Source organism: Carassius carassius, chromosome 2 (assembly GCF_963082965.1).
Source record: "Carassius carassius chromosome 2, fCarCar2.1, whole genome shotgun sequence".
NCBI classification, from domain to species: Eukaryota; Metazoa; Chordata; class Actinopteri; order Cypriniformes; family Cyprinidae; genus Carassius; species Carassius carassius.
Genome location: NC_081756.1, coordinates 24,066,276 through 24,077,555, shown reverse-complemented (window position 1 = coordinate 24,077,555; position 11,280 = coordinate 24,066,276). Strand labels below are relative to the sequence as shown.

At 40.4% G+C, this 11,280-nt stretch overlaps 2 protein-coding genes across 2 annotated transcripts; both read right to left on the bottom strand.

The window, feature by feature from the left end:
• Positions 1 to 21: 21 nt before the first annotated feature.
• On the bottom strand, positions 22 to 4,740 carry LOC132106894 (prothrombin-like). The gene is made up of 14 exons (XM_059512986.1): positions 4,547 to 4,740; positions 4,293 to 4,450; positions 4,086 to 4,110; positions 3,691 to 3,762; positions 3,459 to 3,564; positions 3,146 to 3,276; positions 2,534 to 2,848; positions 2,062 to 2,172; positions 1,828 to 1,954; positions 1,578 to 1,745; positions 1,250 to 1,423; positions 591 to 769; positions 406 to 476; positions 22 to 283 (listed from the first exon to the last, which is right to left on the bottom strand). The coding sequence occupies exons 1-14, from the start codon at positions 4,620 to 4,622 to the stop codon at positions 128 to 130; spliced, it is 1,869 nt and encodes a 622-aa protein (XP_059368969.1). The 5' UTR covers positions 4,623 to 4,740; the 3' UTR covers positions 22 to 127.
• Positions 4,741 to 5,408: 668 nt separating this feature from the next.
• LOC132106888 (zinc finger protein 408-like) lies at positions 5,409 to 9,412 on the bottom strand. Its single transcript, XM_059512973.1, has 5 exons — positions 9,282 to 9,412; positions 8,293 to 8,504; positions 7,746 to 7,810; positions 7,396 to 7,646; positions 5,409 to 7,306 (listed from the first exon to the last, which is right to left on the bottom strand). The coding sequence occupies exons 1-5, from the start codon at positions 9,304 to 9,306 to the stop codon at positions 5,493 to 5,495; spliced, it is 2,367 nt and encodes a 788-aa protein (XP_059368956.1). The 5' UTR covers positions 9,307 to 9,412; the 3' UTR covers positions 5,409 to 5,492.
• Positions 9,413 to 11,280: the final 1,868 nt, after the last annotated feature.

Here is an 11,280-nt window from a genome sequence, read left to right as displayed (position 1 = left end):
CTCCAGGATCACAGACGTGTATCAACATACAAAGATTTCAGATTTATTTATCCATTTGGAGGTTTAATCACATTTGACCAAAGTGTTCATTTATTGTGTGGCAAAGGTGTTCTTTCAGCTTGGAAGATCACTCGTCATCTGCTGAGCCTGTTTTCTCGATTACTTTTTTCATCCAGCGACGCATACGGAATAAGTGTGTGTAGAATCCATATTTGCCATCGCGGTCACAGCCCTCGCCCCACGACACAATGCCAATCTGATACCAGCGACTATCTGTAGGACTCTGTGGGCAGTAATGGGTTTTAAAAGATGTTCAAATATAGAGGTGTGAGTCCAGCAAACAGAGCTTTATAGGTCACTGACAAGTCAAACTTGTTTGAGGAGAGAAAAGCATAAACACTGTACCTTCATCACAAAAGGTCCGCCACTGTCTCCTTCACAAGCGTCACCTCTTTTTGTATCATCTGGCTGGTAACCTATAAAACAAAAGATGACCTTGTGGTGACACCTGAGTGCAAAAACATCAAACAAGCTCTCAGCAAATGAATTGTCTAGGGTCTAAAAGCCATGAAGAATATAAAGTATATTACCGGCACAGAACATGTTGTCAGTGATGATGACCGAGGTGGAATCACGACAGATGCTTTGATCCACAATGGGCAAGTGAATCTGTTGCAGCACTGATGGAAGATTGGTTGGGTTTGAGGACCACGATTCCCTCAGGTTCCCCCAGCCAGTCACACGGCCCTTGAAACCTGCAAACATCAAACTTCAGAGAGAAAATCTGTCAGTCACAGCATACTTTCAGTTTGTTCTAAAGTTATGCTAAAATGCTTTTTCCATACATCGTCATTCCCCAAGAAAATGTTTCACCATAAATAAAGATAACCAAATGCATAAAGGGGGTTGAAGGTGTTAGCATCATTATGGTGTGAAGTCTCAAAATCGTAATGAAATGAAAATCTACTTTCTAAATGCATGTTATTAATCTTATTGTGACTGATTCATTCATGATTCATCGAACTATTAGTCTGCTGACACTCTACCTGTTTCTTACAATTGACTGCTAACTTGCATTCATGTACCTCCATCCAATCAACAACCCATGAGTAGCGCCAAGTCCCTGCCCTACATGATTTTCTTCTCCAATAATCTTTTAACTTGTACATACAGAATGGAACAATATATCTGATGCAACATCTGTCTCATTGTAAATATATATAGATATTAAACTACTGTGTTTTCTTACTTCTTTGCAATGCTCTTGGTGGGCAGACAAACAGGGTGGATCTCATTCGTAAAGGTTACAGGCTTCTTCATGTGCAAAAGAGCAATGTCTCGGTTCAGATTTTCCTTCCAGTTATATTTAGGGTGGACAATGATTTCATCAATGGCCACAATCTTCTCAGTGCCCCTCTCATACCTGACTCAGAGAGAAACAGGAAAGGGTTTAAAACACCTCAACCTTCAGTAAACGGATGTTTCTCAATTACTTGGGATAAATAAAGTATGTATTTGTGAAAACTCCAGTGCAAAGAACTATATACAGGTTTACTAGAATTTTTTGAAAGGCTCACTTGGTACGCGAGTGTTTTCCGAGGCGTACGATGATATCATCGATGGAGAAGTTCTTGTTCCACGGTGGATAGAGAATGCAGTGGGCGGCAGTGAGGATCCATTCGTCACTGATCAGACTGGCTCCACACAGCAGCTCCTGAGGACTACGCTTATACAGCATCACCTGCCTGCATTAACAAACACATCATTAGCTGTCGAGATAATCAGTAATGTCAAGATGTTTAAAAACAGCCTCTGTGTTGTATTTACCATGGGGCACTGCCCACTTCAGCCTCCTCTCCTCCCACTATTCTGCTTCCAGAGTATGACGCTAGCAGCTCCTTCTCGTTCTTGTCTTCTTTGTGGGTCTTCTCAAACAAGGGGCGCACTCCACACTCTGACAAAAAACAGTTTAATCATCTTAATTATCAGCTGATTTTAGAACAACTCAAACTTCTAGTGATAACATCCACAAAACAGATGGGCAAGGTATCAGACTCTTACCTTGCTCTCCCTTGCCAAAGCTACGGGGATTAAAGAAAGCTTTCCTTTTGTCTCCGAGAGTTGTTCTCTCTCTACCATCTGATTCCTCGACAAACTTGTCCAAAGGGGCATCTGAGAGTAAATGACAAAGACCGAAGGATGTTCAGTGTTGGCTTAGTGGTGTGTTTATAATTGATGTCTAATGCACTAAGGCTTTGAAAATGACATTTAATCCTAATTTAAACACTTTGGTTGCAGATGTCCCTTTCAATGAAGGTTCAAGGGAAGAAATTCATATTTTGTTGTTGAAGAGATAGTTCACCCAAAAATGAAGATTCAGTTCTAAAGGTCCAAAGAAGAAGAAGTAGAAGTTGAGTAGAAGACATTCATACAGGTTTCTAACAACAAGAGTAAATGACAAAATGTACATTTTTGAATGAACTATCCCTTTAATGTATGTGTGTTTTTGTAGAAGGCACTACTGTTCACTTACCGCACATCTCCAAGTCACAGTAATCAATGGTAATGTTTCCGCCTGCTCCCTTTACATAGCACCAGGGACCCTCCATATCTCCATCTGGGTTTCTGCAGTGGTTCTTCACCAGCTGAACTTGAGCTAGCAACTCTTTCCCCTTTATTAAAGCCTGCACTTCTGCTGCGCTCCACTGCAGACATGTGCGACCCCCCAGAGTAACAGACAAATTCCCCGTGTAGCTCTCCCCAGATCCATCCAGACAGTCTTCAGTCTTCAGGTAATGCTCTTCAGGTTTCACACTAGGTAGTGGAGGAGGGGGAAGAACAGTCTCACCTGAGGAGGAAAGAGTGAGATGATCAGGCCAGGTGGGACAGCATAAATGATGCAATGGACATGTAGAAACTTTTTTTTTTTTTTTACGTATTTACACTGAAGCATAAAATGTGCCATAAACACAGGGAACAAATATGTGTCAGTTGCTATAAAAAATATGCATGTTTTAGTAAGTCAGCAGTCATTTAGCAACCATTTCCTCTGAGCAACCTGGTTCAACAACACAATGCTGATGGCTCAACATTCAGGTTGCCAGCACAGTGCTTTAGTTATTGCACCGCAGGACATTTTCTCTACCGCATTTTGGCACGCTGCAGGACTCCCTCCTGACTGTTGGGTCTCTTGTAAAACACCAAGGGCCTTGATCGCTCTTATCTGGGTTTCTGCAAAAGTTCTCCGGTAGCTTCAGCTGTGTCGCATTAACTTCGCTAGGGGGGGAACAAGACGGTCATAAGACAGAAGAGCTGCTTCAACATTACGGAAGGCTTTTTAAGCTAAATGCATGAAAACAAAACACCCTTTTCTTTACTGAGAGCATTTGTGTTTTCTAATCAACATAAAAAGATTAAAAGTGGTTCAACACAAAAACAACATAAACAGGAGTACATACTGAATCCTGTGGGGGAAGTTGCTTGTCCAGTACTGGCATAACTTTCCAGACTTCGTGACAGACACAGTACCACTGTAGCTTTCACCCTTGTCAGTGTAACAGTCTCCTGTCAATCACACATCCAACTTATAGGGTTATTTTGTAACATAGAAACTAAAGCTTTTACCAAATATGTATTTGTGTTACGAGAAAGACTCATATTCTGTGTTATGAAAGTATGCATCACTCTTACCCTCTGTTTGCACACATACTCTCAAACTCTTTATATTAGTTGGTGTTCTGGATAATTTTGTTCCTTCACATCCTGTTAAAAATAACAGAGGCGCCAGTTCGGCAGCATCAGAACAATTTCATAAAGTTATAAACAGTTAATATAAAAAAAAAATAGCTCAAAATTAAAGGATTGCCACTTTTATAAATGATATTTGTTCACAAGCTGTCATTCTTAAGGTAGGTTTATTATTGCTATTATTGTTTTAACCTGATACAAATCTCTTTCATTTGTAAATTGAACAGGGAAAGGTTAGAGAAAATGCACTTTGTCCCTGGTTCAATAGAAACTGTTTACACAAAATGTTGTCACTGTTTACACTGAAACTTTCCGTAATGTGATATATACATTCTTACCCAAATATTTTGCCCAAAAAATCTCCTGTGAGGCAATGGAAGAAAAAAAGTGAATAATATAATATACAATATTAGATTAAAAAAAATATATATGCCACACTTAAAATATCTGTAATTCCATAAAGACATACCTTAAAAAAAATTATACATTAAACACTTCCATTTATTTTCAACTGCAGCTAATCTGTCCACAAAGGCACTGCTCACCGTTTTATCAGCCATCTCGAATACTTCTCGAGCTTCCTCATGGTCACAGATCTCTTCCACACACTCTCTCTCCAGATTCCCAGGTTTTAACTCCTCAAGAAAAGTGTTAGCCCTCTTTGCCCGAATGATCTGAGAGGCTCCCTTATTGTCGATGAACACTAAGGTACAAAAGTCAATATTTTTCCAAAATCATCACAAAGAATCATCACAAAATAATGTTTTAGTTCTTAGCCTAAATCTCTGTTAATGCTTACCATTACGACACAAGGCGAGTTGGAGGACTTGTCCAAGAAGTAGGGATAGTAGGAGAGTTGCTGGTTTTGCTCCCATTCTTGAGTAGCTGAGCCTGTAATCCTGAAAAAAACTTGGAGCATCTCATTGAATCTCTTCGCCCACTTAGTCAGAAAGCCCACAGCTAGAGTTACTGGAGTCACCAAGTTAATATTGAACCAAAGTTCAAAGAGAACAAACTGTCTGAACTGTTGATACTCTTCACTCAAAAAAAAGCCACTCTTCAGTATCAGATCACCCTTATATCAAAGTGGAACATTCTTTGCTTTCTGAGGAACATGAATCACAGATATATTTAATGAAAACATGATGATACGCTTCATATCTCCAAAGCTATGTGAATTCATGCGTGAGGACATATTATACAAGTTCTAATATTCAAACTAAAAAAATCTTACAAGTCTGTTTAAATATTTCACACGGTGCTTTTTTTGTTGTTTAAATATATTTTATTTAAATGTAAATGCATTTTGTTACATGCCATCAGAAAGAGCGTTCATCATGAAATTATCTCTATGCAGCTGAACAGCTCTGTTAGTGCTCCTCTTATCCACTCATTTATCAGTAATCAGTATGTACTTCATGTAAAAAGTACAAACATAGCATTTCAATTTTCCTGTTAAGGTATAAATGACGTGCTTATTTTTAACTCCAATACAACAGATATATCATGAACTAATTTGCCAACCCAACTGTGTTTTGCTGCTGTACTTGTACAATGTCTGTATAAACAGTGATGAAACAAGGTCCACTGCACACAGGAGTCAATATTTACTGATACGTGCCACAAACCCTCCTAAAAATCAAAGAACAGCAAGACTTAAATTCAACAGAGCTTATACATTTATTTCACAAAGGTTGTTCGAGACATGTGAGACATAATATGAAGAAACTATATGAAATTCAGTGTCACAGCCCTGTCTCTATTTCTATAGTCTCTGCCACTGAACCTAGACCATCCTGACCTTGTAAAATGACCAAACAATTATTAGCAACATGTTCTGGAGCTACAATACAGCCACTGCTGGCATCGTCTTCCTGCACAACTAGGCATTTAGCATTAGCTTCATGTTCCTGAAGCTCTATAGACTTAGAAGGCTGTTCTTGCACTACTATACACTTGGTATTGTCATCGGAGACAATAATCTCAATGATATCCTCACTGATCTCAATGCGTTCAAGCCCCTTTTCTGCTCCTTTTTCCAAAACAATTGTGCCACGGTGGTAGACACCAGAGTCCAAAATGACACCTTCTGGGTGAGACAACATAGTGAAATCCTCTGAGGCTTGAACATACGCCACAGCCTGTCCCTCCTCCAAATTACTGCAGTCTGTCCTCTCCTGCTCACCTTCTGCTTTCTGGCCTGACCTTTTGGGTCGACCTCGTGTCGGTAACGCATGACCAGAGTCTGAGTGATGTTGGTGCGACTGCAGATGCCGCTGTAGACTCTGCATCATTGTGTATTTGGCTCCGCACACCTGGCAAACATGTGGCTTCTCCTCTAGGTGAGACTTCATGTGGCGCCGTAGCTTGGTTGCCATCGTGTACCCCTTCCCACATTGTTCGCATTTATAGGGTCTGTCTCCCGTATGCAGCCGTTCGTGGGCCCGCAGTGTGTGAGGGTCCCGTAGAGCCTTACCACACACAGGACACAAATACACCTCACCCGTGTGTGAAATCAGATGCCGACGTAGTTCAGGCACTTGGGAAAAGCGCATCTGGCAATGGTCGCACTGGTAGGGTTTCTCTCCTGTGTGGATGCGCATGTGTCCCAGGAGATTGCCACGTTGGCGAAAGCTCTTGTTGCAGTGCTGGCAGACGTACGGCCGTTCTCCGGTGTGTAGACGCATGTGGTTCCTCAAAGAACCAGAATTGGCCAGTTCTTTATTGCACTCTGGACACTTAACTTTGGGAGCCTGGTAGTCCGGCTCTTTCGTCCGGTGGACTTCCCTGTGGACGCGCAGCGAGGGCCGGCGAGCGAAAGCTTTTCCACAGATGTCACAGACGAACGGTTTCTCGCCTGAGTGAAGAACCTGGTGCTCCTTGAGGTCCCGTTTCAAGCCGTAGCTTTTGTCACAGTGCTGGCACTGAAAGGGCCTCTGACCGCGATGCATCAGTAAGTGGGCTTGGAAGCTCTCCTGCGAACTGTAAGATTTATCACACTCCGTGCACGCGTAAGGCTTTTGATTCTGATGTGTGAATTTGTGTTTCTTCAGATGGCACAGCTGGAAGAAGCTCTTGTCACACTCCTCGCATTTGTACTTCCTCTCTCTGATAATAAAGTGAGTAAAATCCCGCTCAGTTTGCTCTGCTTTGGAATCCTCATTAGTACTCAACGTCTGCATTGTGTTGTCTTTGTTATCCGAGAGCTGCTTCTTGCTGCTTAGGCTTGACCTGTTTTTTGATTCTTGTCGTTTGTAGATATGCATTGTTGACGAGTGCACTTTTCGAGGTTTAGCGGCAAGGCGAGAGCTGGCTCTCAGGTTTCTTTCTGGGTTCAAATGTTCTGATGAACTCTGGGCTTGTGATGCACTCATACTAATGCTTGGACTCTCTTCTCTAGCAGGACGCTCCTCGCTCTGATCAGCTTCACTGTCCCCGTGTGCCTCATCCACCCCATCCTGCTCCAGGACACTGGAATCACAGGCTCTAGACTCCTGCACAAGATTTTTCTCCTTGATTGAAGGCTTTGTAACCTCTTGTGTGACACTCTGAACAGGATCTGTCAGAATACAAAAGTTTCCACATTTTCTAAGAAAAACATTATATCATGGACCTTATACATAGCGTAGATATTATGTATAAACTCACCTGCACAGCCTGAGAGGTGATCTAAAGCGATGGCCTCTAAAGCATCATCTTGTTCTCTGTTTGGTGTACTACTAATTTCACAGGCTTTTACTTGCAGTACTTCTTTTTCAAGAGGGGCTTTTTGTTGATCTTTCCAGAGGAGCAGTTCTGTTCCTGGCTGAACGTCCCGACAGACCCTGAGGCCTAATTTTCCATCCACCTCGAGCACACTGACATTGCTCTCTTCCTCATTTTGAGTGCTGCATGCAAACCTGTGGAGGCAGTTAAACAAGTCTGATTCTGTGTTGTCTTGATATGCAACTTAGTCATTGTATTAAATATAATACTAAATGAGTTCTGGGTAAACTTACCTCATCCAGTAGATTTTATCTGAGATTTCACATCTGAACTCATTAAGGCATGCAAGTTGCAACACCTGGATAATAACAAGATTTACTTCTTATGTTTTTGCTTCTTAATTTAATTACTCACTTAAACAGTTAAAAACAGCAACAACCCATGTAATGCTAAAACTGCTCTTGTTCTTGTTGAGCCAATTGAACGTAGCTATGACATACAGTACTTGCAATATCAGGTGAGAAGAAAATGTAAAGGCTGCTATTATCTAGAAGCAGATTTGCTGTAGTGGTACTAAACCAGGGGTCACCAAACTTGGTCCTGGAGGGCCGGTGTCCTGCAGAGTTCAGCTCTAACTTGCCTCAACACACCTACCTGTAAGTTTCAAGTATACCTAGTAAGAGCTTGATTAGATCAGGTGTGTTTGATTAGGGCTGGAGCTAAACTCTGCAGGACACCAGCTCTCCAGGACCCAGTTTGGTGACCCCTGGACTAAACAAACAAACCTTTGTCTCAGCTGTATGGTGCAAAATGAAATCTGAAACACACGGCTACGCATACCTCAGCCTTTTCCTTCCTGATTATTCTGTCAGGTTCCTCCAGACCTAGCAGGGTGTCTTTCTCCAGCACGCGCCCAACACACCACAGACCCAGCTGTCCATCTTGGGCCAGAGAAGGACCCAGGGTCAGCCCTCGTGGTACTGATCTCAGCACGCTGTGGATGCAGTCTCTCATGTTCCCGGAGTCTTCATCCCTTCCAGTCTCTGTAGCCACTAGATAAAAACACATGACAGTAAGACAAGCTGCTACTCTCACACTTTCATTTTGAAAACTGTCTGTCGCTCAGAGAATGAAGTGATAAAACTGAGACATCACTTACAAAACAAACACTTCTGATTCTAAATAAATGTATATTCGGCTGTTAATTTTTCATTAAACCATTTTTCCCTCTTATATTTTTATAAGATATTTTATTACATTATTTATTTATTTTTCAGATTTATCAAAAAGGTTTCCCTCATCTTAAGATTTCTCATATTGTTACTGTTTGAAGGAAAGTTTATAATAACTTATTATGGTTTTACAGTTATAACCACAATGGAAGTTACTGCTAGTCATTATTGTACTATACGAATTAATGCAGTTGCTAAATTGTAAATGCACAGTTTTTATAACAGTGTGGTAAATTATAACAGTGTGATAATACTGTTTGTAAGTTTATAAAGCCATGTGCAGTTTGTAAACTAGACAGTATAATGGGAGAGCAGCGCTAGCTGATGACAATATATATATATATATATATATATATATATATATATATATATATATACGAAGTTCAATATTAGTCCAGTGCATTCCATCTTTCATAAGTGAAATAAAATATTATACAGTAACGCGCGATGTCCTATAACTCTCCATCAAATATTGTTTTTGTTGTATATCTATAATTAAGCTTCTTCACAGAAACAGATTGTGCCAAAAACCAGCGCTCGTCTAGAAAGTAACAGAATCTGAAAACATAAGCATGAGCATAAACATGTTCAACCAACTCAGGGTTATATTTCCTCTGCGCATTGGCCACTCGAAGGTTGTTTATTCATCCAAAACTCCGGGAAAACTATCGTTCTCCAGCCAACGGAGCACCGAGCGGAAGTCAGGTAGCTGACTGTCCCAGAGAAACGGTTCCCTCTAGAAACAGCTACCGCTGCTCTCACCCTCACCAGAGAAAGATGACAGTCACTTGGTTTGGAACTTGTGTTAAAAGAAATTTCATTATATTATAAAGGCTTTTAGCAGATGCTGACAAAAGGGTCGTATATACGTTACAGGTATATAGATGTTCCTCGGCTTGTCGTTTATGGATTTTAACCGCTGAACTAGGAGAACCAACCCTTATTTCAAATCATTAAGGAGGTTTTGCTGAGCTACGGTTTAATCTTTAAATTTAAATAATGTTTAATGTCTTAATCGTTTAAAAAGTAAAGAGACTTTAGAAACAATCTAAATGCAGACAAATTTTCCAGCACTAGGTGGCGCTAGAGACACATCTCTGCTTTACATACAGAGGAACACAGCTAGAGCACAAGACAAAGTCCTTCTGGACGTTTTGACAAAAAGACCAGCCCACTGTTTCACAGACAAGGCTTAAGCTAGTCCCAAACTAAAACGCGTGTTTGAGCTGTCTCAACCTAAAATATTTTGCTCTGACATATCTTTAAATATGTCATTGTTCTGTGTCAAGATGCACACCTAAGGCATTTTTGTAATAAGTTGCTTAAATATAATTTAACTGAGGCCTAGTCCTGGTTTAAGCTAAGCCCCATTTGTGAAACCAGGCCTAGAGGTTAATAAGTATACTTTAAAGTATAAAAGAGCACGACATTCTGACGTAGTGTTTGTATTTTACCGTGTTCATGCTGGCTATTCACACTTTGCCCACAGTGTCAGTACAAATGCAAAACCTAGCAGATTACTTAAATCTACTGCTTCATCATTCAACATGTTTTAAATTCTACAAGCTCTGACATAACATTAATTTCCTTAGAAATGCAGAATACACCAGCAAAATCACTTTTCCATGCCACTAAAGCCTATGAGAATCTATACTATATCTTTTTGCAATGCCATTAGAGTAGAGAGCCTTTAAAATAATAAATAAATGCATACATATATGAAGTCTTTTTCATTTTAATTAAAAGCACAGGTGTTGTCCTTCATCTACTCACCAGTATTTCAGTCTAGCTGAGGTTACAGTGTTAGTTTAGACCACTGCTACATCAATTTCAGATTATTTTGCTATTTGCTATTTTTGTATCAAGAGTTTCAAACATATGCTAAATGCATTTTAAAGATTTCAAGAAAGTGAACTGATAGTAATATACTTTGAGATTATGTGAGCTGTCCCTGATTGTTATGTAATTCTGTAATAGGGAGACCGGAGCAGAAGAGTAGGCTAATGCAAGAAACATATTTTGCAGAAAGATATGTTACAGTAGTCTAATATGCCTGAACAAGTGTGTGCCAAGGGCAAAATTTTCCTTTTGTTATGCTACCTGAAACAGATGTTGCAGAGTGATTCGTAAAGGCTAGCTGGATGTCCAGTATGCATAGGTGATCATGACTGCTGTAATGGCTGGCTTTAATCACAGCAGCTAGCAGTGCCACTTATATGGCACTTACAATGGAAATGGATGATTTGTATAATTACAAGTTTTTGTCAGGAAGAAAAACCTGTATTAGATCTCTTGATATATGTGCAGTTCAAGGACTGCCTTAATTCTTTGTGGCATAGATTCAACAAGGTGTTGGAAACATTCCTCAGAGATTTTGGTCCATGTTGACATGATTTGTCGGCTGCACATCCATGATGCAAATCTCCCATTCCACCACATCCCAAAGATGCTCTATTGGGTTGGCTATCTATCTGGTGACTGTGAAGGCCATCTGAGTAAAGTGAACTCATTGTCATGTTCAGGAAACCAGTCTGAGATGATCTGAGCTTTGTGACATGGTGCATTATCCTGCTGGAAGTAGCCATCAGAGGATGGG

Coding starts and splice junctions, on each gene's coding strand:
- LOC132106894 (XM_059512986.1), bottom strand. CDS start 4,622: ATGGGAGCAAAACCAGCAACTCTCCTACTATCCCTACTTCTTGGACAA. Junction 1,746..1,827: donor GAAGTGGGCAGTGCCCCATG/GTAAATACAACA, acceptor TTGTTAATGCAG/GCAGGTGATGCTGTATAAGC. Junction 1,424..1,577: donor GGAAAACACTCGCGTACCAA/GTGAGCCTTTCA, acceptor TCTCTGAGTCAG/GTATGAGAGGGGCACTGAGA.
- LOC132106888 (XM_059512973.1), bottom strand. CDS start 9,306: ATGCGCAGAGGAAATATAACCCTGA. Junction 7,811..8,292: donor TCAGGAAGGAAAAGGCTGAG/GTATGCGTAGCC, acceptor GTTATTATCCAG/GTGTTGCAACTTGCATGCCT. Junction 7,307..7,395: donor TCACCTCTCAGGCTGTGCAG/GTGAGTTTATAC, acceptor GTATTCTGACAG/ATCCTGTTCAGAGTGTCACA.